This window comes from Opisthocomus hoazin, chromosome 5 (assembly GCF_030867145.1).
Source record: "Opisthocomus hoazin isolate bOpiHoa1 chromosome 5, bOpiHoa1.hap1, whole genome shotgun sequence".
Lineage (NCBI taxonomy): Eukaryota > Metazoa > Chordata > Aves > Opisthocomiformes > Opisthocomidae > Opisthocomus > Opisthocomus hoazin.
This window is the reverse complement of record NC_134418.1, coordinates 48,139,039-48,165,660: the sequence shown is the minus strand read 5'-3', so window position 1 is coordinate 48,165,660 and position 26,622 is coordinate 48,139,039. Positions and strand designations below refer to the sequence as shown.

The window sequence follows — 26,622 nt, the reverse complement described above, 5'->3', positions numbered from 1 at the left end:
GTTCTGACATGAAAGCATAAGCAGGACTACTGCTGGTATTTGTTGATACTACAAGTTTATTCAAAATTATATTTGAAATTATATTTGAAAGATTCAGAACTCATTGTTTCATCCAGAAGAGTGTAGCAGAAATTGTTATTTCCTCTGTGATACCTCAGATTTATTTTTTCAGATATTTTCTCAAGCAGTGAGTGTTCATTTTAATCAGTTAATGCAAAGTTTGTTCTAAGGATTGTTGAACAAAACACTGCAATACCAAAAAAGGATTTTTGTTTGGAATGGTGTGTTTTAGTTGATTTTTTTTTTTTTCTTACCAGTTCACAATGCACAAATAATTATGTTTTACTTGCATTTTCTCTGGTGCGCATTTTTCTCCATGTAGCTTGCTACTCCATGATGGTGTTCACCATCTTTTTTGCACTTTTTTTAAGCTTTGCAAAATCTGTTTGACAGTCTTCACTTTTAGAACTTCCTCTGAAAGTATTCGTAAAGGTTTTGTTGGAATGTTGCAGTAAGCTTTTGTCAGAGTGATTATTCAACAGGAGTCAAATTTCACACCTGCTGGCCGTAGGAGATACATGTTTCTTAGTATGTATGTCATTCTTAACAGTGGCATTAAGCTCTTATTTTCTGAGTTGTGTGCCCTGAATCTAACAGCAATAATAAAAATTAATCAAGTTGTAGGTTTTAATGGCCTCAAATCATTTATTCAAAATGTATTGTAAGAGAGTGGAAGCACAATGTTACAAAAACAGAAGCAAAACCAAAAGAACACCCCGCAAAACCTCTGCAAAACCTCTGCCAGGTATATCTCACACAGAAGGGTATGGCCATTACCAGAAAAATATGCGCTTAGCTCTGTATCTGATAATTTTGGACTGTGATCATCAGTCATAGAAATTCTTCATTGAGCATTTGGAACAACAGTAGAAAAGGTTTTGTTACAAACAAGTGTCAAACACTGTATGATGCTGTTGGTTGTGTTAATTCGTAGCAATCCTGCTCCCGCTCACCGCCCCCCCCCCCAAAAAAAAAAAAAAAAAGATAGGAAGATTCAAAGTTTGGTGATGTGAGCAAAGTTTCTGTTGGAGCAATGTGCTTAGTACTTGTAACCCTTGTACTTGTTACCCTTGTAAACTTGGAAATTTTTTGGTGTTCCTCTGAGCTAATAGGAAGAAGCGTGGAATGGTCTCTTTGCAACAAGCACCAAAACAAGAATATAACTGGGAAGTCTTAACAAATACATCTTTAATAATCGCAGCATGCCATCATTTAATGTTCAGAGTGGGAAGGGGGCTGACCAGGATCCAGATATGTGGGCAGACCATGCCCAGAGGAATCACCAGTGTCCTGGGATGTGAACCTTTTGGGGGATACCAGTTAGCTCTTCACCGTTAGGAAATTAATATTTAGCCTGTACTCCTGTGATGCGTCACCATTCTCATGGGTAAAACAATAATTCCATTTCTTTATACAGAATGTTTGTATTGTGAAGAAGAGAAAACGTGGGATGAAATACCGTACCACCAAGGCTTCTCAGTACAGTTTGCTGTTACACTGTCTCGTACTAGGATTTATTTTTGTCAAAATATACTCAATTGACATGCCATTGCTCAATGCATACTAAACAGATGCCAAATACAGGAAATTATGTCCTCTCTTAAACTGGGGCTAGAACATTTATTCTAGTTTTTCTCATAGAATAAGAACAAGCAAGTAAAAAAGATAGAAGAAAATGAACCTTTGCTGTGCTGATTCCTCTGGGTGCAAAATTGACAGGTGCTGTGGTGGCAGTTCCCTGTAGCAGGGTTGGCTGCTTAGGTGCGAGCTTAACCAACAGAACAAGATTCTGGTTGTGCAAGGATTGTGGAAAGCTATTTTACTGGCTGTTCTTTTCATTAACTTCCATGTGCTGCAGGGGTCTTTCCCATGACAGGGAGAGAAAGCAGAAATTTACTGAAATAGAAAAATAAAGACAAAATAATGACGTTTGAAGAGCACTTGATGGGGAAACATAAAGGTTTTGTGTTCAGACTGTACGTTACGAAGTTCTGAAGACTGAGGAAGAGTAAGCTAATCAACACCTCTAGCTAGAAGGATAATGTTTGTTTGAGGAATGTATGCTGAAACACTATAATCATCTTCAAAAGTCTTAGCAAGGAATATTTGAATTCTTCCTCATGTGAGCAATTTTACATGAACAACTGAGACAGAATTTTTCATGTTTTATTGCCTGACATGTAAAAATGACACTGTATTTTAAGAAAAGACTGAAATGGCTTGCTTTATAAAGGAAAGATGTTAGAACCTGATTTTTCTTAATTTTTTTCACCGTTGCAGTGCAGTTTCAGTGCTTCTCTCCAAATTTTTCTTTCTTTTTTCTTTTCTTTTTTTTTTTTTTCAATAGGTTGCAAACAAAATGGCACTGAACTTGGCAATGTAATACTCCCCCCATGGGCAAAAGGAGATCCTCGTGAGTTTATAAGAGTTCATCGGGAGGTAATTTGCATTTAATAATAATAACAGAAAATGTCAGTTGGGACTTTACACTGCATATTGATCGAAGCTGGATTTGTGCAGTCACAACTACTAGCCAGTCCGTGAGTTCCGGGTTGATGGCTAATTGTTGCAAAGGTCTGTAGATCCGGTGTTTCCTCCTTTTTCCTGTTTGGCTAGGGAGTATATTGAGGTGAGACTTGCCTCAATGAAAGGCTTTATCAAAACATAACAAGAATATGTCAACACATACTGTTTTGGTTTCGGCTGCCGCCGGCAACAAAAGCGCCACGCGGCCGCCCCTCCCCCCGCCGGCGTGCGGAGGAGAATGGAAAGAAAAAGGCAGAAACTGGTGGGTCGGGATAAGGGCAGTTTAACAGAACAGCAAACGGAGGGAAAACAGGAACAACAACGATACAAATAAGGAGAAAACACAACCACGAACCGTACAACAACCGCTCTCCCGAAACCGGACCGGCGCTGCGCCCGCCCAAGCCGCGAGTGCGTTCCCGCCGCGCCGCTCCCCCCCACCGGAACCCAGCGTGACGTCACATGGTATGGAATACCGGGCTCTGTTTGGCCAGGTGGGGTCAGCCCCCACCCCCCGGCTGTGCCCCTTCCTGGAGTCCGGTGAAAATTAACCCTGTTCTGGCCAAACCCAGGACATTATCCACCCCTTATTCCATACCATCTACGTCATGCCCAGGTCCCCCATTGTCCAGTTGATCACCACCACTTCTCCTGTCTCCAGATATCATTCCTTTAGTCTATGGATCATCACTCTAAAGTGTCCATTGAGTTCATTTAATCCATGACTTCAGGCTCCATCTGTCGTTATGGTCTTCCGTGGCAGGGGAGGTGATGTGTGGTGATGGGCGGTCACTTGCTGTATCCGGAGCTCACGGCTGATGTATCTGGTGCAGCCCGTGCCCACAGTCTGCAGGAGATGTTGATCTTGATGAAGTCGCTGGATGCCAGTTGTTGAAAACCAGGTCCAGTTCCATCATCACCGTGCTCTGCTAGGTTTTCATTGAAAAAGTCCATCCTTCTTTAATCTGGACGATTCTTACTATGCTACTACTGGTACAACATATAACAATTATAACAGTGATAACAGACAGTGACAGGGTTATTTAACAACTAACTTTATACAATTTATTTATGGACTATTCTCGCCCAAAATTAAATCCCCATGAGGTACACATCGGACTTCCCCATCCTTCCGCATTACCCACCAGGTACACCCAGGTCCTTGAGCAAAAGCAATCCCCCGGACGGGCTTGCCTTTGCCCGAGGCAGGACTAACCCAAACTGTCTTCCCTAACATGTTCCGCATGTGCACTACAGGGACTTTATCCCCTTCTACTGGGCGCTGAGGTTTTGACTGGGCAGGACCAGCCCTGTTGGTGGACCCTCTGGTGTTGACCAACCAGGTGGCCTTTGCTAAATGGGTATCCCAATTTTTGAAAGTCCCACCCCCCATTGCCCTCAAAGTGGTTTTTAGCAGCCCATTGTAACGTTCGATCTTTCCAGAGGCTGGTGCATGGTAGGGGATGTGATACACCCACTCAATACCGTGTTCTTTGGCCCAGGTGTCTATGAGGCTGTTGCGAAAGTGAGTCCCGTTGTCCGACTCGATTCTTTCGGGAGTGCCATGTCGCCACAGGACTTGTTTTTCCAGGCCCAGGATGGTATTCCGGGCGGTGGCATGGGGCACAGGGTAGGTTTCCAGCCATCCGGTGGTGGCCTCCACCATTGTGAGTACATAGCGTTTGCCTTGGCGGGTTTGTGGCAGTGTGATGTAGTCAATCTGCCAAGCCTCCCCATATTTATATTTTAGCCATCGTCCTCCAGACCACTGAGGCTTTACCCGCTTGGCTTGCTTGATTGCAGCGCATGTCTCACATTCATGGATAACCTGTGCAATAGTGTCCATGGTCAAGTCCACCCCTCGGTCACGAGCCCATCTGTATGTCGCGTCTCTTCCTTGGTGGCCCGAGGTGTCATGGGCCCACCGAGCTATAAAGAGTTCACCCTTATGTTGCCAGTCCAGATCCACCTGAGCCACTTCAATCTTAGCAGCCTGATCTACCTGGTGGTTGTTTTGATGTTCTTCAGTGGCCCGACTCTTAGGGACGTGGGCGTCCACGTGACGGACTTTTACAGCCAACTGCTCTAGCCGGGCAGCAATATCTTGCCACAATGGGGCAGCCCAGATAGGTTTGCCTCTGCGCTGCCAGTTGTTCTTCTTCCATTGCTGCAGCCACCCCCACAAGGCATTGGCCACCATCCAAGAGTCGGTGTAAAGATAGAGCACTGGCCACTTCTCTCGACTGGCAATGTCTAAAGCCAGCTGGATGGCTTTCACCTCTGCAAACTGGCTGGACTCACCTTCTCCCTCAGCAGTTTCCGCGACTTGTCGTGTAGGGCTCCATACAGCAGCCTTCCACCTCCGCTGCTTCCCCACAATGCGACAGGACCCATCCGTGAACAGGGCATACTGTTTTTTATCTTCTGGCAGCTGGTTATACAGTGGGGCCTCTTCAGCACGTGTCACCTCCTCCTCTGGCGATGCTCCAAAATCTTTGCCTTCTGGCCAGTCCATGATGACCTCCAGAATTCCTGGGCGACTGGGGTTTCCCATTCGGGCGCGCTGGGTGATCAGAGCGACCCACTTACTCCACGTAGCATCGGTGGCATGATGCGTAGAAGGGACCCTCTCTTTGAACATCCAGCCCAGGACCGGCAATCGTGGAGCTAGGAGGAGCTGTGCTTCAGTGCCGACCACTTCTGAAGCAGCTCGAACGCCTTCATATGCTGCCAGAATCTCTTTTTCAGTGGGAGTATAGCGGGCCTCGGATCCTTTGTATCCCCGGCTCCAGAACCCCAGGGGTCGACCTCGAGTCTCCCCTGGTGCTTTCTGCCAGAGACTCCAGGTTGGGCCATTCTCCCCGGCTGCGGTGTAGAGCACGTTTTTAACATCTTGCCCTGACCGGACTGGACCAAGGGCTACGGCATGAACTATCTCCCGTTTAATCTGTTCAAATGCCTGTCGTTGCTCAGGGCCCCATTCAAAATCATTCTTCTTCCGGGTCACGTGGTACAGAGGACTCACAATTTGGCTGTAATTTGGGATGTGCATCCTCCAAAAACCCACAACACCCAGGAAGGCCTGTGCTTCCTTTTTGCTGGTTGGTGGAGACATAGCTGCTATTTTGTTGATGACATCCATTGGGATTTGACGGCGCCCATCCTGCCATTTTATTCCCAAAAACTGGATCTCTTGCGCAGGTCCCTTGACTTTACTTCGCTTAATGGCGAAACCGGCTTTCAGAAGGATCTGAACTATTTTCTCCCCTTTCTCAAAAACTTCCTCCGCTGTGTCGCCCCATATAATGATGTCATCGATGTACTGCAGATGTTCTGGGGCTTCACCCTTTTCCAGTGCAGTCTGGATTAGTCCATGGCAAATGGTGGGACTGTGTTTCCACCCCTGGGGCAGTCGGTTCCAGGTGTACTGGATGCCCCTCCAGGTGAAAGCAAACTGTGGCCTGCACTCTGCTGCCAAAGGGATGGAGAAGAATGCATTAGCGATGTCAATTGTAGCATACCACTTGGCTGCCTTTGACTCCAGCTGATATTGAAGTTCTAGCATGTCTGGCACGGCAGCACTCAGCGGTGGTGTGACTTCATTCAGGCCACGGTAGTCTATTGTCAGTCTCCACTCTCCAGCAGATTTTCTCACTGGCCATATGGGACTATTAAAGGGTGAGCGAGTTTTGCTGATCACTCCTTGACTCTCCAGCTGGCGGATCAGCTGATGAATGGGGAGAAGGGAGTCTCGGTTGGTACGATACTGTCGCCGGTGCACCGTTGTGGTCGCGATTGGTACCTGTTGTTCTTCAACCCTCAGCAACCCCACAACGGAAGGATCCTCCGAGAGACCAGGCAAGATGGACAGCTGTTTAATTTCTTCCGTCTCCACAGCAGCTATGCCAAAAGCCCACCGATACCCCTTTGGGTCCTTGAAATAGCCTCTCCTAAGATAGTCTATCCCAAGGATGCACGGAGCCTCGGGGCCAGTTACAATGGGGTGCTTCTGCCAGTCCTGCCCAGTGAGGCTCACTTCAGCCTCCAGTAGACTCAGCTCTTGGGACCCCCCTGTCACTCCCGAAATACAAATGGGCTCTGACCCTTTGAACTCTGATGGCATTAAAGTACACTGTGCACCAGTGTCCACTAGAGCTTTATACTCTTGTGGATCTGACGTGCCAGGCCACCGAATCCACACCGTCCAATAGACACGGTTGTCCCTTTCCTCCACCTGGCTGGAGGCAGGGCCCCTCTAATCCTCGTCAGAGAAATTGCTGCTCACCTGCTGTAAAAATGACTTGGAGGTCCCCTCCAGAGGATCGGAATCAAGGTCAAACTGTCTACCTGGTCTGGAGAGCTGGCTTTTGGAAACTGGAGCGGCATTTTTCCTAACAGAGTCCCCTTTTGTGATTGTTTTACCTCGCAACTCACGTACTCGGGCCTCTAGACTTGAGGTGGGTTTTCCATCCCACTTCCTCATGTCCTCTCCGTGGTCACGCAAGTAGAACCACAGGGTGCCCCGGGGTGTGTAGCCTCTGTATTCCCTCTCCTGAGCAGAGAAACGCCTGCCCCTAATAGCTGAGACACTGGCCCGTACAGGTGGGGAGTAGGACATATTCCTGTCTAGTCGCTTGACCAGTTTCTCCACGGCTGAGACAAGGGAGGAAGAGAGACTTTCCTCATATTGGCGGAGTCTGACAGCCACCTCATCCACTGTTGGTACGTCTTTACCTTTCCAGTTTACAACTGCCAGTGAGTTGGCATGCGAGGAGGGTGCGCTCCGCACAAACTTCCTCCACATGGATTGTGAGCACTGGAGTTCATCTGGGTCTGTGGGTACCTGCTCATCGTCTGTGTCACAGTAAACCAGCTCCCGCACAGCTAATTCCCTCAAGTACTGAATACCCCTTTCCATATTGGTCCACTTGCCAGGATAACATACAAAATCGTCACTGAAGGGGTACCTCTCCCTCACGCCTGACAGAAGTCTCCTCCAGAGGCTGAGGATTTGTTCCTTTTTCCCAATGGCCTTGTCAATGCCCCCATCCCTGGCCAGGGATCCCAGCTGCTTGGCTTCCTTGCCCTCTAATTCCAAGCTGCTGGCCCCGTTATCCCAGCACCGCAGCAGCCAGGTGGCAATGTGCTCGCCAGGGTGGCGGCTGAAATCTTTCCGCATGTCTCGCAGCTCGCTCAGGGACAGGGACCGGGTGATGATCTCTGTCTCTATCTCCCGTGATGACCCTGGCTCATCGTCATCCCTCCCGGAGCAATCTGCTCTCTTTGCGTCTTTCTTTAATTTTACGGGGGCGACTGCTACTGGCACAGGTTGGTCATTGGGCTCAGTCACTGTGCCTGCTGCTGGAGCTGCCGCAGCTGCCGTGCCCACCGGGGGAGCTGGGACCACACCAGTGGCTGCAGCAGCCGTGTTGCTGGTCGGGGGGGCTGTGACTGCCTGCTGGGCTGGAGGGGCTGCAGGGCCGGCTGGGGGGGCAGCGCCAGCTGCAGTGCCTGCCGCTTCGTTTCCTCCCCTTTCCCCTTTAAGGCACTGAACAGTGTTGAACAGGGCTCGGTAGGCGTGGGCCAGACCCCAGCACGTTGCAGTGATTTGTGTCTCTCTGGAGTTCCCCGGGTGGCAGCACACTCTTTGCAGATATTTTACTAGACTGTCTGGATTCTGTATTTGTTCAGGGGTGAGTTTAAAAAACACCGGTGGTGCCCACTGCCCTAGGTACTTGCCCATGCTGTCCCACACACCCAGCCACTCACAGCTATCCGGCCCCGGGGCAGGTCTCTGCACGATGTTCTTAACGACTTGCTTAACCCTAAACAAAAGCTGAAACCCATTCAGGAGGCAAAACAAAAGGAGAGTGCTGGCCTGAGCATCCCACGGGTACTCGAAATTCTCAAAAGCCGTTAGGACCAGCCTGAGGGAAAGGGGGGGGGCGAAAGAGTGGGGGAAGGTATCCCCTTCGGTTTTCCCCACAGACTGGGTTTGATTATTCACAAATTCTAAGACATAGGACCCGAGGTACGGAAATGACCGCAGTGCCGCATGCAAATACAAGCCTAATTTCATGCACAGTGATGTTATCATGTCATAAGTCGACATCGTACAGTACAGTAAAATCATAATCCTGATCCTTTTCCCCGCGATGATGAACAGCACCACAGGGAACAAGTACAGCAAGTACGGATTCAAAAACCACAGCCATCTGATGAAAGACAGAAACATTTTTACCGGCGACTATTTTAACACAGAAAAATGCGTATAACAAAATTTAACAAAATGTAAGAAAGCAGTTTTAACACCCGCTGCTCAGCCCTGCCGTTATCCCTGCCCCACGTTGGGCGCCAATTTAATGTTTTGGTTTCGGCTGCCGCCGGCAACAAAAGCGCCACGCGGCCGCCCCTCCCCCCGCCGGCGTGCGGAGGAGAATGGAAAGAAAAAGGCAGAAACTGGTGGGTCGGGATAAGGGCAGTTTAACAGAACAGCAAACGGAGGGAAAACAGGAACAACAACGATACAAATAAGGAGAAAACACAACCACGAACCGTACAACAACCGCTCTCCCGAAACCGGACCGGCGCTGCGCCCGCCCAAGCCGCGAGTGCGTTCCCGCCGCGCCGCTCCCCCCCACCGGAACCCAGCGTGACGTCACATGGTATGGAATACCGGGCTCTGTTTGGCCAGGTGGGGTCAGCCCCCACCCCCCGGCTGTGCCCCTTCCTGGAGTCCGGTGAAAATTAACCCTGTTCTGGCCAAACCCAGGACACATACTCTGCATTTTTCTTTGTGAAAGATGTAGTAGACTCAACCGATGACCAGTGCGGCTCGTTTTAACGCATGCCCTTTGAATTTCAGGCTCTGGAATGTGACTTTGTGAGTGCACATCTGCATGAGTGGATTGACTTGATCTTTGGCTATAAACAGCAAGGTCCTGCTGCGGTAGAAGCTGTAAATGTCTTTCACCATCTCTTCTATGAGGGGCAAGTGGACATATATAACATCAGTGATCCATTAAAAGAGACAGCTACCATAGGATTCATTAATAACTTCGGGCAGATACCAAAGCAGGTATACCCTTCGTAGCATTCATATTTGCCAGATGACACTCAAATTGAAATGTATTACTATAGAACAGGAAAGTGGTTAACAGTGAAATTTCCTGGGAGTGTTTTTCCATAAATGTTCTTCCAGTGATGTGAAATAATTTACATTTTCATCATAAATGCAATGAAGATCAACTCTGGGCTTTGCTTGTGAGATCAGAAATGTCTTTTTTTTTTTTTCTCCCCTTTGCACCCTTAAAACAAAGCCGAAATGAATTATATTTCAACTTTAAAAATCGGCATCAGAAAAAAAAAAAGTACCTTCCTGCTGCAAAGTCAGAGGGGAGCAGTGAAAGTGCAACTTCAAAGTAATGCCTAGTGTTTAGGTTTTTTAAGTTATCATTCTGTTAATAACTTACACTTCTTTGTTTTTACACCAGTCTCTTGGCATTCTGCAGAGCTTGGCCACATCTTCTATTTGAAGAATCTGTTGGACAGAACCTCAAAATTCAAAATAAGAAGGTTGACTCTTGTAGGACAGCTATAGTTAAGGAGTATAGACACATCTTTGGTGCAGCTTCAAAGTTTGTGTTCTCTTTAAGAGATTACTTATTAAATGTAATATTAAATCTAAAATTTTACTGTGTGGGTTTTTAGGTTTTTGGGGGGTTGAGGGTTTCCTTCTTTCTTCCTCCCTTTTTTTTTAATTAGGCATTTGTTTAGGGTTTTTTTTTGCTGTCTAGTGAAACTTTTAAATGTCATCAGTGAATTTTTCCAATCCTAGACCTGATGGAAAACACAGATACCTTTAGCGATTCATTGGGAATCCAACCCACGTATTGTGAACTCTAGACTACAGCAGCGCATAATGTTTCAGGACAGCCACAGGATATGCCCTGTGGGGACCCACTAATGGCTGTCTGTCTGTTGTTTCTTGGAAGGAAGGCTAAGAACTGCTCATCTCTCCTCTGTGGCTGCTTCTCTACTTTCCCTTCCTTGCTCTGTATCAATAATCTAATAAGGTGTGGCTGTGGGATTTTCTCCTTTTAAGTAATAATCAGTCACTGGGTTGTGATGATAATCAGACATGGCCCAGCTAAAGCCAGATGAACAGATAAAGACTGGGGCTGAGAGCAGAGCAGTAGAAGAGCATTGCAGCTGAGTCCAAAGGTCTGCCTGAATCTTCAAACGCCTGTTAGGTACCAACCTATGATGAGATCTACCAGAAATTGTGTGATGCTTTGCTAGAGGAAATAGGCAGACTGCAATAAACTCAGGAAACTCCAACTCCTTCCATAAGTCATTTCTGGTGGCAGGTGCTCTTGGAGCACATTTTTATGTAACTGTAGAGTTTTCCTGTGACCCTCCGTGACTTTCCACAGGGGATCTAAGGCAGACTGTCTCAGTGACATGGCTGCTGTGCACTTTTTCACTCCTTTGCTGTATGGAGATGTAAGGTGAGGACTACATCTTTGTTATCCCATCTCTTCCACCAGTAATTCCCTTGGTGGTTCAGTTTCCCATTTAAAAAAAAAACATTCCAGAGCTGGTGGTGCGTTTGGAAGAGGGCTCTCACAGACTCTGCAAGGGTCCTGAGATGCCACAGCCTGGAGGGGCAGAGCAGAATGAATAAGCGAGAGGAAGATCGCTCAGAGGAGAAAGGAGGAGTTGGGGTTTTTTTTCTTGCTGGAACTGGCGTATTTTAAGATCAGTTGTCCATGTGAGCACTGTATGATGCACCTTCTCTCTCCCATCTTCTCATAGCCCAACCAGACGGGAGGCGTGCTGTAGTTCAGGGGGAGCTGTGGCATGTAGGCCTGTTGTTACCCTTCATACCCAGACTGTAGGTGTGAGCATTAGAAATGTGTGTGCATGCTCATAGCTCAGCTACCTGAGGCTTATGCATGTTCCCTCTGCTTTGGATAGGCAAACAGGTAACACATCTTGAAGGCTGTAAGGACAATAACTTTCAGCCTTGGAATTTCAGTTCCCTTTCAGTCCTCTCTGCAAAAGAGTAATAAAAATCTTACAAAATATCACTCAATGTTTATACTTGTCATTTACATATTATAATACATAGCATCTACCATCCAAAATGCTTATTATTGATTTATCACGTGATAGACCTTAGTGTGTGTCATTGATGATCACGACTTATTAGAAGCGATGATTGGCTTGTTTAACACTGTCTGAGATACTAGGAATAGTCACTGAAGCAGTAAAATGGAAATTCAGTCACTCATAATGAAAAGCTAGGCAGAAGATAATCAGGTGCTAAGATGTGTTTGTTGTGTGTGATTGTCATATGTGGTCCAGTTACATGCCCACCCTTGCTGTTACTCTGTTCTTGATAGCCTGGCAGCCTCCAAGTGTGTGAGCTGCTGTTTGTGGGACACAGTTTGTTTAAAAGCCAAAAATTAGCTTTCAGTTTGTCCTAGGTTAGAATTTAATACCACATTATGCATCAACTTTGTGATTTTTTGCTTGCTTTACTTCAACTGCTTTTGCAACCGGAGGTAGCTTGAAGAATACTTTACTCATTACAAATCCTTGTTGGATTTCATATTATTTATTGAAGTCTTACTGAAATGGTTTCCATAAGTTATTGGTGAATACTGAGAACACATTTGCTGACCAGAATTTTTAGAAGGTAAATTGGAACTACTGATGGTGTTTTTAAGCTTGTGCTCTTGTAAATCTGTAATTTTTGATGATAATTAATTTCTTGATGAATTTCAGCTCTTTAAAAAACCACACCCACCGAAGCGTGTTAGAAGCCGACTGAATGGGGAGGCTGTAGGAACCTCTGTGCCCCCTGGTTCCACAAATGACAAGATTTTTTTTCATCATTTGGACAACCTGCGGCCATCTCTTGCCCCAGTGAAAGGTGAACTATAAAGTCACAGTAATTATTCCTGTTTCTTTGCCAGAGCATTCAGAATTTCAGTAAGATCATCCTTTTCCATGTTTTGCATAGTTCTAATGTTCTTAATGCCTGTACTTTTGTGAGAAAGACAAATTTAAAATATCCTGATGCTGTAAGATTATGTTCTTAGCTACCTTAAAGTGTCCTTGGGAAGCACTAAATCTGTGCCGGTTTAATATAACTTTTTTAAAACAGAAGGATAATATTGGGCCCAAGCACCTCTTTAAAGTTTTAATTTAACAAATAATACTCAGGGTACATTGCTTCTAGGCCTGCAATAGCTTCAATTTTTGTGATTTTCGTAGCAGAAGGATTCTTTATCACAGTGCCAAGAAACACTGAGAAATCTTGGCAGGAAGGGGTGGTGTTGGTAGCTGCACGGAGATGAAAAGATGTGGATTTTGACTTGATATCTGACATTGGACTGAATAAAAGTTAGTTGTCTGTGATGCAGGTAAATGCTATATAGTGATTTCTTTCCTAGATGATGAGATGAATCTGTGCCTGCCTGCTGTAAGGAGAGAAGGATGCACTATTACACAGAACATAGCAGGCCTACACTAAAGACAGGAAATTAGAAAGCACTAAATGATATTTGCAAAGCTTGGGGAGAAACAGATAAGACACCTCGGGCTGTAGTCAGGAATTTAGCCTGTGGGAGCACTGGCCAAGATGTTAGAATCAATACCAAAACCTATTTTTTTCTTGTGCCGAAAGTGGTACAATCACTGTTAATGACTACAGATATCCTGTCTGAAGAACACGTTGTGCAGCATGACAGGTGGGATCAGAGCTATCTGTGATCCTCAGGGTGTTCGCACGACTACTGAGGGTGCTTAGCTCTGCATTTGTTAGGAATGTGGCAGAAGTTGCCATTGTTGCAGTTGAAACAAAGATTTATAGAACATAGCCAATACAGAGATTCTGTTTTTGCAGAGCATCAGGTGTTTAATGGGATCACATAGTATTTGTCTGTGCTAGCAATAAAACATGACCCCATCTTCTTTTTTAGAGCTCAAGGAGCCCGTGGGACAGATCATGTGTACTGATAAAGGCATTCTGGCAGTAGAACAGAATAAGGTTCTTATCCCACCTACATGGAATAAAACTTTTGCTTGGGGCTATGCAGACCTCAGCTGTAGACTGGGTACCTATGAGTCGGACAAGGTTTGTAATTTGAGTTTTGTTTCAGTGCTGAATGTGCCAACAGCAATTACTACTCAATAGTGGAAAAAAAATCTAACAATGGAAATTTATTTCACATGTGAATGAAATAATCTTGTACTGCATATGTTTTATTGCTCCCCATCTGATGGTCTTCATCAGAACACTGGCAGAATGACATAAACCAGTAATAATTTTTACCGGGTCTGCAAAACGTGAATGAATGAAATCTGTGCAGTTAAAGCTCATCTCTTGTGTTCTCTCGGGAGGCATCTTATGGCAGAGGCTGGAATTGCTTCTGTTTGAGGAGAAACTGTGTAAGAGGTAGCAGCGATATCTTAGTTACTTAGCAGTCCAGCGTGCAGGGTGACACTCCGTTTTTTTATTTTTATCCTACCAAACGCTAATCCTGCAAGTAATTCTTCTTTATTTTCTTTATTTTTAGGCAGTAATTGTTTATGAATGTTTGTCAGAATGGGGTCAGATACTGTGTGCCATTTGCCCCAACCCCAAACTAGTTATCACTGGAGGAACAAGCACAGTGGTGTGTGTGTGGGAAATGGGCATTTCCAAAGAAAAAGCTAAAGCCCTCACACTGAAACAGGTAAAATACAATAAAGGTGCCTTTTATGTAAATTATGTTACAAGATCAAAGGAATTATGAAAGGGGTATTGCTCATATAGTAAGCTTTGAAACCATGAGTCCAGCAGACCTTTAGAGAACTGAGTAGTCGAGGTACTGATCTGCATTGAAAGTGGGAAAAATGCGTCATTAAAATTGTATTGATTTTAAGGATAGTTGACTACCAGGAGCTTTTTGGAGAGATGCGGAATTTGGTAGCAATGTCAAGAAAATTATACAGGTGTGTTTTGTGAAATCATCTGCTTTGTTGTAGTGTTGCATGTAAAATACCCCCATCTGAAATCTGTGTCACTGAGGGCAGTGGAGACGGTCTTAAAAGTTCATTTTCCTTTTTAAATTTTTAAACTTTTTTTTCTTTTAAAATGTATATGTTTAAATTAAAATTCTGCGCAAAACTTTGCTCTTTCTGGTGGTGATGTTTGTGGAGCAGAGTATACTTGTACAGGGTCAACTTAAGTTGTTCTTGCTTTGTTAATTCAAAACATCAACTTTTAATCTAACATATGAACACCCGTGCTTTGAAGTCAGTTGCAGCTAAGTGTAGGGTATGTCTTGTGTGTTTACTAAAAAGAAAAAAAAAAAAGGAAAGAAAAAAAAGAAAAAAAAAAACCAAAAGAACAACAACATAAAAAACAACTACCTCAAAATGTTCTAGAAGCTATGTATCATTGTTACAGGTGCCTAGGTTGTTAGGTGTTACTGTTCCTGTTAACATCTTAATAGCAGGACTCTTTCCAGAGAAGCTTCAGCTCAAACTTAAGAGAAGAAATTTAGAGAATTATTTATTAACTTTTGCGTGGTGTCCAACAACTGCCCAAAGCTGTGTTTCTAAAGCATTTTACTTAAGACCAGTGCCACATAAAACACTGTGTCTTGACTTTCAGGGCAGCATATTGAAGGCTGTTTGCTGTACTTTAGCCACTGATTTGTAACTGAATAAGCTGCCATAGTCTGACTGTACTCCAGACTTCTGTTCCAGTGGTTAGGTTAAGCCAGTAAAAGCAGGATCTAATACAAGTAGATGCTTGTAATTTTCTCCTAATTCCAACTGACTTTGCATCTTTAGTTGCAACTCTTTCTTGTCTCTTTTATCTTTTTATCAAACATCAACAGAAGTTTATGTAGAGGCCATTTTACATTTAAAAAGAATTTCTGTTTTCAGAATATAATTTCAGGTGCAGTCTGGAACACATACTGACCCTATAAATAGGCTACTGATGCAGAAGGGCTTGGAAATTTATTTTGGGGGCTTTTTCAGTAGAAGGCTATGTAGCATGAGACCCCTGAAATTTGGTTTTGTGAGAGTACTTTTTAAATGGGAAAAAATATTATTCCTATCATTATCAATTATGAAAATAGTTGCCAACTGAATAGTTGTAAGTCAGTTGCATCTTCTGATAGGATATTCATGTTTACATTACCTGCATTTTTTCAGTTAAGTGGATTTAATGTAGTGATTTTTGTGCTCTCCTGATTGCAGCTTGTTCCTCCTGACTTTTGTTTTGCAGGCATTACTGGGTCATACTGACGCTGTCACATGCTTAACAGCATCACTAGCTTATCACATAATTGTGAGTGGATCGCGGGATCGCACCTGCATCATCTGGGATTTGAATAAACTCTCTTTTCTGACACAGCTTCGAGGTCACAGGGCTCCAGTTTCAGCACTCTGTATAAATGAATTAACGGTAAGAACCAATTACCATTCACCAATATAGGAACGAGTGCGCACAGCAGCAAGAATCATAAATTGTTAAACCGAAGAAGAACAAATTAAACTCTTGTGTTAGTTTGGCAAAACTCAACTGAAAAATAATTAGCTTGTTTAAGGAGTAACTTGCATCTTTATCCAGAGATGCATGTGGGTTTATTCCATGCAGAGTGGTTTGAGCTCGGAAGGGCTTATTAACAGTGCTGGCAGCAGTATAGCTAGCGTGGCGTTTGAAGTGGGTTGTCAAACATGCCGCAGGACCTAAGAGAAAATTTTGATGTGTGACCTTGATTGGCTTCTGTTCTCTTATGCTTAATTTAAAGGAAGCAGAAGATACCTTGGATGAAACTGCAGTGACAATTACAGCAGAAACAGACATACCCTAAAAGCTTGTCTCCCTGCCATTTATCCAGCTCCCATGCACGTCAAAGAATTTGCCTGAGTTGAATCTTTGTGTAGCTGGTCTGTCAGGACTGGATGGACCATATTGCAACTGGAGGAGACGTAGTGGTTGAAATCAAGACAAAACAGGGCTATAACGCAAGGAGAGGGTAGCAAGAGGCACAATTTATTAGCTGCTAGTAGTCTGGTGATTGTAGTGTTGCCGGTGTTTAGACTGCAGCTCCCATTTCCCCTCTGCGCTGGTTTGGACCATTTCTTGCTATTTTGCCAGTAAGGAAGCAAAGGGAGTTTAAGGTGGTACGTGTTTGTGGAAAAAGAGCAGAGTGAACATGAGTAGAGTCTTTGAAAACTGAGACATGAAAGTACTGAAAAGACGCTGTTGAATTGTTATGCTGTAAAAAGTGGAGGAATTGGTCTACTCATTGCATGCTGTAAATACAACAAATAGGTTGCTACTAAGTCTGGTCTTCTATAAACAATTTAAAAAAACAAATGGATGTCATCCTAAAGATTTGTTTAGGTAGCCAAACTCAGCTTCCGTAGGACTTCCTGAAAAGTGCCAGCCTGGATGGCTGAACTTGGCTTATAAATGAACCTGGCTTATATTTTTGCTGAAGAACACCTGAGACTTGTATTGAAATATGGAGGTATTATTTGTATTTGCAGGGGGATATTGTATCATGTGCTGGCACTTACATCCATGTATGGAGCATTAATGGCAGCCCTACCGCAAGTGTAAACACTTTCACTGGCCGAAGCCAGCAAATAATGTGTTGCTTTGTGTCAGAGATGAATGAGTGGGATACCCAGAACGTCATAGTAACAGGACATTCGGATGGAGTTGTCCGGGTAAGTACCAGGAATTGCTGCTTGGAAGAATAAGTTTGTGCCTTAGTAGTAGCAGTAGTTAGAGGAGTCATGTCTATCCAACGCAGTGTCCTGGCTGGTACCAAAAGGAGTCCTGCTGTGCTTGGGTCCTCCACGTGAACGGCAGGAGGGACGGAGTCCAGGCTGGGTGGATGGTGCAGACTGCTTTTGGTCCTGGAACCAGCTGTGCCATTTCTGCATGGGATGGTGCACTGTATCCTATCCACAAGTTAGATGGATGTTAAAGATTCAGGGAAAACTATTCCCGTGAGCTGACATTCCTATGTAGTCTTTCAGCTTTCTTTCTCCTTTTCGATGCACCCATTGTGGTACGGTAACTAGCAATAGTCAGCAGCATACATTTTCCTTCCTGCTCTGTTTTGGTGACTTTTTGGTCACCAGCTTTCATGCCTGGAGATTGTAGGATTTGTTCACTTTTTTTTTTTTTTCAACACACCTTGAGACAATTCATTTGGCTGCCTAGAAAGAAAAGAGGAACTTAGTGGCATCTCTGATCACTGCAAGTCTAACTCGATTTTCAGTACTTTGCTGTGAGCTAGGTCTGCCTTAACCAGAGTCTGCTGGTCAGATTGCTATGCGCAGTGTTTTGTTGTTTTTTTGGGTTTTTTTTTTAATTCGAACAGCTAAGATGTTAAATAGTGGCACAAGACTTGTTTGCTTGTGATTCAGGCATAAACACAGATGTCCTCTTACGGTATCTAGCCCCCGTAAATAGAGCTTAGTATGCAGATGTGACCTGTCTCTTGTGCTACCAGTGCAAACACACAGTTCTAATAAGCCATCTAAACTCTAGAAGTAGCTCAGAAGCTGCAAGTTCAGTATATGCCACTTTTCTTATCCCCTGTCCCTCCAGTTCTGGCGGATGGAGTTTTTGCAAGTACCAGAAACACCAGCTCCAGAGCCTGTGGAGATGCTGGAAATGCAAGAGGATTGTCAGGAAGCACAAATAGGTATGTCTCCTGACAAGTGTTTTGTATTTGCTTTTAACCTGATCTCCATTATACATAGGTTAAATCCTGTGGTTATACAGTGTGGAACGGACAATGGGGATTTTGTCTCAAAAGACGATAAGACATCCAGTGAGCATAATAATAGAGCATCTGAGTTCTTTGTTCACCACCTTGCTTATGGTAGTTTCATACTGCTATGAGTAAGAAAAAATCATGTCCGTCATAGCTTTTTTTCTGTGAAGACTGAACTTTTCTGTGTGTGGTTGTTTCTCTATTGATAAACCCAACGGATACTACCATTGTCCAAAAGCTGGGTATTTTTTTAATTTTGAAATGGAATTATAGCAGAACAGCAGACTTAAATCTACTGATGGAACAGTATGCTGTTTAGAGAGACAACAGTAATTTTTAGACAGACAATAATTTTCCTATGTCAGAAGACTTTGGTCCATGCCCGATGGGTGTTTCTTTTAGCCATCTCATCTTCCTCTTGCTCTTTGCGTATTGAAGATATAATCTGGATTTGCATCTGGATTGCATGATACTTACTAGTAATTATTATATAAATATAACTTTTTTTCCATGTCACTAGGAATATAAATGTCTTCAGCAGTTACTTTTTTGTATTAAAAAAAATCTGTTATTAACAAATCTGCATCCTGTTTCTCAGCCAACTGGAGTTTCAGCATAGCTGACTCTGCTTACTTGTGTAAGTTTTGCTGAAAGGCAGCAGGATTTTGTTTTGCTAGCTTCAGCCTTTTTGAAAATTGTACTTGTTGTGTCTGTCATAGCCTACCTCAGACGGACTGTCATAGGAAATATCTTCAGCTAAGGAGTGCTGTCTTCTGACGGACTAGTGTGACTCCTGACAGGAGCTGAATCTGTGCAAAGGCTTTGAGATGCCTGTATGCAGTTTGCCTTTAGTCATGCTGTGGTGGTACCTGTTGGGTTGTAGGTAGTGCAACAGCAGAATAGGGAAAAACCTCAGGCTATGAGCAGACTTGCTAACAGTGTTTTCTCTCATGTTGGGTGAATTCAGGGCAGGAGGCCCACGAAGAGGACAGCAGTGACTCCGAGGCAGATGATCCATGCATAGGCCAGGAGACGAAACTGCAGGAGAGCCAGAGTCAGCCAAGCAGCACCAGCCACAGGCCTAGGTCATCATCAAACAGAGCAGCAGCAGCATGGTCAGCAGACAGTGGCTCTGATGACTCCAGGCGTTGGTCAGACCAGCTCAGTTTGGATGAGAAAGATGGCTTTATCTTTGTGAATTATTCTGAGGGACAAGCAAAAATGCATCCCCATGCTCAGGTTAACCACCCACACCCCAGCTATGTTGAAACACGGCACTACAGCAAGCTTAAACCAGGTAAAAGAAGTTGGGCACACTTCCTCTGTCAGATAAATGTGCTGTCAGCACTGACCCATAAGGCAGTCTCTGTCTGTCTGTGCGGCTTTGGGCAGGGTTGGCTGATAAATTCCAAAATGGACAGTGAGGAGAAAAATTTGTATGCTAAGGTTGCATGTTGTTCAAGCTTTTCCTGAGAAGCTGTGGTTGGTTTACCCTGGCTGGCAGCTAAGCTGCTTGTGCACCACCACATCCCCCTGCAGCAGGATGGTGGAGAGAATAGAAAGAACAAAAGCAAGGGAGTTCATGAGTCAAGACGATGATAGCCTAATATTGAAGGAAGGAGGGGGACAAAACAGGTAACGCAAAGGCAATCACTTGCCACCTCGCTCAAGCAGAATGATGTCCAGCCAGTCTCCGAGCAAATGGCTGCCTTCCCCCAAAACCCCTCCTCTCTGTTGTATTGCTGAGCATGATGTTAGATGGTGTGGAATATCCCTTTGGTCCATTTGAGTCCGCTGTCCAGCCTGTGTCCCCTCCCGACTTATGTGCACACCTCCAAACTCCTGATGTGGGGTGGGGTCAGAGCAGAGTGGGGAAAAAGAGAAAACCTTGACACTGTGCAAGTACTGCTGAACAGCCACCAGGATACTGGTATGTCCTTTTTCAGTCACCCAAAACGCAGCATCATATGAGCTTTTATGAAGAAAATTAGTGACAGTTGGAAATCTGAGTCTTGGCTTTAAAAGTACAATAAAAAAAATAAAAAATAAAAACCAAAGCGATCCCAATCCTGTCAGTCTTTGGTACAGGGCTTCCCTGTATATGTCACGATTTTCTGCAGCTCCCAACTGGACTTAGAGGAATTGGAGGCTCTATGCATTGTTTTGTATCCTCTCCTTTCTTACATGCATTGGGGATTAGTTGAAAAATGTGTTTTCCCTGAGTGGAACTTGAGTCAGGGAGAGTTATCTTTTGGGGGAGGATTTTTTCTTTCTACGAAGTCATGCATACAGGTATATTGAGGGAGGAGGGAACAAAAATGAGAGCAAGCAAATTTGCTTTTTCACTTCCTACTTCCCACTAATTTCTAGGATACAAATGGGAGCGTCAGCTGGTGTTTCGAAGCAAACTAACTATGCACACGGCATTTGATCGCAAGGACAACGCACATCCAGCAGAAATCACCGCACTTGGCATTTCTAAGTGAGTAGCTCGCAAATGATTGCTTAAAACATTTTCTTTTTGGTGTTGTCAGCGGGAAACAGTACAAACCAGCCATTGTTCTTTGCATAATGCTGTTTTGTGGTGCTTCTGTTTAGGGCAGCCTCGTTCAAGGACTGAGATTAAAAAAAAAAACCTAAAATAAGTAAACTTATTTAGCTGCATTATGTTGCATAGAGTATTGTTATAGCTCCGTTTCTTAGTCAAACCAGGCTAATTTGCACATTAGTTACTATGCTGGTAGTTTAACATACTACATATTCTGACACGTAAAATCAGTCATTGATGTCTGTGCATTACTGTGTCAGAGCTGTTGCAGGAATGCTTTTGCTTTTTTCATGCAGGGATCACAGCAGAATTCTTATTGGGGATGGTCGAGGCAGAGTGTTCAGCTGGTCTGTAAGTGATCAGCCTGGCCGATCTGCAGCTGATCACTGGGTGAAAGATGAGGGGGGAGACAGCTGTTCGGGCTGCGCAGTTCGTTTTTCACTCACTGAGAGGCGTCACCATTGCAGGAACTGCGGACAGCTCTTCTGCCAAAAGTAAGTCAGCCAACAGTCTCCTTTGGGTTCTTTTCCATACGGGGTTTTGGGTTGAGTGAAGCTGTTGCATACCGTGGAATTTTGCTGAAAGACTGAGGTTTCCCTTACCAAAACAGAACTGATGGAAGAAAAACCATCAAAACTCTCAAAACTTCCAGGGAGGAATTAGAAAAGACAGACCAGCCCCTTTATAAATCCAGTTAGCAAGACAGGTATCAGAAGAGAATGAAATCTGCTTGCAGCTTTGAAAACCTCTCTGTCACCCATCCGGGAAAAACTCTAGACTTAGCAAAAGGAAAAAAAACTGAAAACACCACAACCAAAAAAAAACCAACCAACCAAACAAACTTCTTTTGCAGCAACTAGTTGTTCTTGTCAGTCTACAAGCAACCTGGTAAAAATGTAAGCTGTGTGCAGGACTGTAACAATGATGGTTTAGGAGCCAGTAGCATGCAGCCTCAGACAGGAAAATGTGTGACACAGAGGACATATGTGAGCTCCTCTTGTCCAGGAACTGAGGTGGGAGTCTCTTCTCTGGTCCACTGCGTCAGAAACAGTATTTCCAGTTTCATCTCTGTAGCTATACTTTGAGTCTAAACTGATGACATCGGCTGTTTTTGAGCTACCTCTCACGCGGAGTCATTGCACTGATTCTGTGGTGATCAGACAAGTTAAATTCTCCTTGTGCCACACTGCATTGCATTTTTTGTCAAGATAAGTTTGGACAGTTTTGTGGTATTTGAAGTCATGATGAGAATTTCCACACCTGGATAGAAAATGGCCAGGTCGGCAGAGGACCTGTGTTCACAGCAATGTTTGTTTTCCTTTACAGGTGCAGTAGATTTCAGTCTGAAATCAAGCGTCTGAAGATTTCATCACCAGTCAGAGTCTGCCAGAACTGCTTCTACAACCTGCAGCATGAGCGGGGTTCAGAGGAGGGGCCCAGAAACTGATAGGGTCCTGGCAAATGGACACCCCATCCAGCCCTGCCCTAACTCCAAGAACTAGTGACAGTATCGTGCAGTGATTGGAAGGCATTAAAATATTGTCTGTTTACACTTAAGTTTATACTGAGTTTTAAGCACTAAAAGTAAAAAGGGATCATTGAATTGATTTGTGTTGACAGAAGGTGAATGAGGCTAACAGCATAATTAAGTGAAAAGCAAGGCCCAGGAATACATGGTTAATAACCACAAATCCAGTAGAATGGTCAGCCCCTAAACCCAGGTTGACACGGCTACCGAGAAAATCCACACTTACCCGAAACACCCGTTCTTGTTTTTGTAGAGCTAGACATCTTTATTGGGGGGAGGGGGAGGGGAAGGCTTTTTAGAAGATAGTTGTAAATCTGCCGCCTTCGCAAGCAACTGTGTATATTGTAAATAGGTATAATGGCCTTTTTATCTAAATATGAACTTAACTGCCTGTTACATGGGACTTTAGATTAACCACTGTACTTTGTGTGGCATCTTTATCTCATCTATCAATTTAAATACGAATGTTTGAAAAAAACGAAAAAGAGTTCTAACTCCAAGGCATTATGCATATTTCTGTTAAAAATTCAGTCTGTGCATGTTTGTTCTTTCAGTTGCCCACAGTATCTTAATTTAATTAAGGCTATTCGTAGAACTACATGGATTTTTTCAAAAGAAAACATTTTTGAGAATAGGACTTGGAGTATTTTATTCTAGCTGTAAGATAACCAGGAACTAAATTGTACACTTGTGTTGCATTTTATACCAAACTATTTACCACCTCAGTGTTGTTCATATTTAATAAGGCCTCTTTTATACATATGTCAGAGCTGCAGTTTTGTTAATTATTTAATGTTCATTAGCAGCTGATTCATGCAGTGCAAGAACCAGCTTTTATCTTCTTTAGTCAGTAGCAATTGGCTTGCATATAGGTACAGAATTAATTCCTTGTGCATAAAATTTAACCACTGGTGTCCTGTAGCTTGTTTGCAAAAAGCTGTTGGAACAGTAGGCATTGCTGTAAAACAGGGTGCTTTTAGTCATGTCAGAAACGCTTCTAAGAGATGTCTTCGTGTTTCAGCACATGGTATCAGCTTGAGGACAGCAGATTTCCATTATGGTTTTTAAGTTCCAATATGAATTTAATTGCAGTATTTTTTTACTACTCTGTCATTTATTTTGCACTACATGTTGGATGAAGTAGAGACACTGATATCCACTGGGATTGGAACACGTGCATCGGATAGGCCCATGGACTTAACTTCTGAATGAGGTCTTGCCAGTGGGTTTTTGGTTGGGCGAGGGGTGGGGTGGGTGGGGGGCAGGCTGGTGTTTGATTTGGTTTGGTTTTGGTTTTTAATGTATGTATATATATTTTGTAAATGGCTGACAAATTGATCTAGATCTAGTTACATTCACAATGGATTCTTTTAAATAGCAGTAAGGTTATGACCCAAACCAACAGAAGACAGGTGGCCCCGCTTTTGCTCTGCTGGTACTTCAGTGAGTGTCTTCACTCGAGACGATGAGATTATCCTTCAGTTAGAATGCTTTGGGCCAACTCTGGCCCTGGGACAGCAAGTGGTGAAAACCAGCACCATTGTCGGAATTGCAACATCAAAAATGCCATGCCCTCTGTGGTGGTGTGAGGTCCTTCCAGATCCTTGGCACTTGGTGTGCAGGGGCACACCCATCTTCTCTTGATTTGAGCTTCTAGCAGTGAGTACTTTGTTAATCCTGACCATTTACTATTTACTCTGATATCACATGTTTATGCACTGAAGGTTAAATATGTATTTTGATACATGTTTGTTTATTATGTATGTGCTAGTCTGTAAAACGAGATATGTTCCTGTTTTGGTATGTATACTAGGTCTCCAAATGAACAGAAAGGCTTCTTTAGAGCCCTTGCACGCTGTTGAGTAAATGCAGGTTTGTTGAGATTAGCTGACCCAAATAGATCCCTTTGGATCCAAAGAGTGATGCTCGGGGTGGCCATGCTGCAGGGCTGCCCTGACACGTTTGTCCCTAAAAACAAGGAGAGGTCCTCAGTAAGCATGTGCAGAGCACCAGAATTTCTGTGTTCAGCGCACCAGAATTTCTGTGTTCAGCTGTTCTCCCTAACGTTGCCTTCACCCTTCCCAAAGTGGTGCAAAACCAGCATAGTTCAGAAGACAGGCTAGTGGCCTTAACATTTTAAGTTTGAAGAAAAGGCTCTCTTAACAACGCTTAAATGCCTTTGAGTCCACAGAGTTTTCTTCCCCTTACCTCCAGATTTCAAATCACAACCAAATTTAAGGAAGTCTTCTGCACTCTGGAACTTGTACAGCCACATAATTAAACCCTACTGAAAACAAGGTTTATGACAATAAGACTGATATAACTAAAGCAAACAGATGTCGTATAGTACTGATGCAGGGTCATGAAGATAGTGGCCTGTCAGCGAAGAGGTGGTTGGCTGCATTCAGCTGCATAAGCACATTGTACGGGTGGTGTTCTGTGCTTTTGATATTTGGCAGCATACTAAAAAAGTCAAGGTCATTATTCTTTAAAAATTCTGTAGTGTAGAGGTGAGTCCCAGTTTACATTTTGCAAGCAGATCACCACAGCCCTCTGACTTAATTCTTCATTTGCGCTGTTCCAAAAACCGCGTTCTTGCGTGTAGGAGGTGGAGGGGAAAAAACACACCTGCTGATATTTCCTCTGGCAACTGGTGCTGTGGGCAACTGTTTGTTCACTTGGGAGTAGGGTTTTTTCCATTTCTTTCAAGCTTCTAATGCAAATACTTGCTTTGTTTTCCATGTAAAAATCCGTTGAGCAAAAATATACTCATGTACACTAACATTAGTAGACTGTATTCTCTGCAAGTACCTCAAGTCTTCCCTGCCTTGTTCTTTGTAGTATACTTATTCATGTACTCTTAACATTCGTATGTAGTGTGCAACTGTAATGTCATGCTTATGAGAGGGGGCTGGCTGCCTCCAGCCAACACTCATCAGTTCATTAGCAAAACACTTTAGAGAAGTTATTTTGCACTTTCTTATGTATAAAATTCATAGAAACTTATATTTGCTTTGTATCATTTAAAGACTCCTTTTGTTTCAGTAAATGAACTGTGTATAAAATATTTATGCAGTTAAAACTGTTTTTAGAAAGTATTTTTAATTTCAGCAAGTTTGTTTACTTGTTGCATGACTATTAACACAGCTGACTTTTTGTGTCAGTGTAATATATATTTTTTTTGTCCTGTTATTAACTTGTAAGCCCTAGTTAAATGGCCATTTATTTGTACAGCATCGGGAGTGAATTGAAGATAACTGGCTAAGACTGGAGTGTGGAGTTTTGTACTACATTGCAGAATCCAGTATCTGGTTTTTGGTGGTTACGTAAAAGGCCTGACGATTTACTATCTAGTGTGCAATCTGTGGTATCTGAATGTTCACTGTATATTTGTCTCCAATGCAAAAAGGTAGAGTAACACAATTACAACAATACATGATTAAATGCAATAGTTCAGGTACTGAAGTATTTTTTTTGTTTCAAATAAATACCTGCTATTTACCACCAAAAAGCTGTTTTGCATTTGTTGGAAAGACGCAACATTTGCAGCTGAGTAAATGTGTTTAACATGGGAGTAGTAACTAATGAGTAACATGTTTGTGTATTGTCACAAGGAGTAGATTTCTGTTACTTGTTACAGTTTTGCTTTCTGAAAGTGAGTATGGTCATCCATGATGATGCAGTGTAAAACCACGTGTCTTTGTTTATTCTTTTTTGCTTTGTAAGTGTTACTGTAAAATGTGAAGCCAGCAGAATTTGACAGTGCAGAGAAGAACAGGCTGTACCAATACAGAGAAAGCAGACAGAGAGGAATGATTTAAGTCATGCGGATAAGGACAGTGGGAGAGGAGGAAGTATCAAAATCCAATTTAAATCATCTTCCCCAAGGAGCAGAACTTGACCTTACCTAGTTAAAAACAGCCTAAGATCCCCAAATGTGGAAATATTTTACTAATTCTCCAATCCGTTTTTATACCCTTTTCTAAGCTGGTAATGCTAAAACTGTGGGTTTTCTTGTTGGCAGTTAATTACATGCCAGCACTGGTGGCTAACAGTTTTTCTCTAAAAAACAGGCTTTGATGCAGTTTGGCCTACCCTATTCCTTCGCTGATTAGCACCAGAACCGACACTGCATTCTTGGTATTTGACAG

The 26,622-nt window shown here is 43.6% G+C and overlaps 1 protein-coding gene across 5 annotated transcripts in view; it reads left to right on the top strand.

Moving 5' to 3' along the window:
* Window positions 1-25,982, top strand: part of WDFY3 (WD repeat and FYVE domain containing 3) — a 211,650-nt gene extending 185,668 nt beyond the window's left edge. For all 5 annotated transcript variants that reach the window (XM_075421129.1, XM_075421128.1, XM_075421126.1 and 2 more), the window contains 12 exons: window positions 2,408-2,499; window positions 9,452-9,664; window positions 12,379-12,526; window positions 13,578-13,732; window positions 14,175-14,333; window positions 15,881-16,060; window positions 17,152-17,334; window positions 18,227-18,323; window positions 19,363-19,692; window positions 20,766-20,877; window positions 21,240-21,437; window positions 22,270-25,982. In XM_075421129.1, the coding sequence (XP_075277244.1) occupies window positions 2,408-2,499; window positions 9,452-9,664; window positions 12,379-12,526; window positions 13,578-13,732; window positions 14,175-14,333; window positions 15,881-16,060; window positions 17,152-17,334; window positions 18,227-18,323; window positions 19,363-19,692; window positions 20,766-20,877; window positions 21,240-21,437; window positions 22,270-22,390 (1,988 nt within the window). In that variant the 3' untranslated portion in view covers window positions 22,391-25,982. The remainder of the gene's footprint in view (window positions 1-2,407; window positions 2,500-9,451; window positions 9,665-12,378; window positions 12,527-13,577; window positions 13,733-14,174; window positions 14,334-15,880; window positions 16,061-17,151; window positions 17,335-18,226; window positions 18,324-19,362; window positions 19,693-20,765; window positions 20,878-21,239; window positions 21,438-22,269) is intronic.
* Window positions 25,983-26,622: the final 640 nt, after the last annotated feature.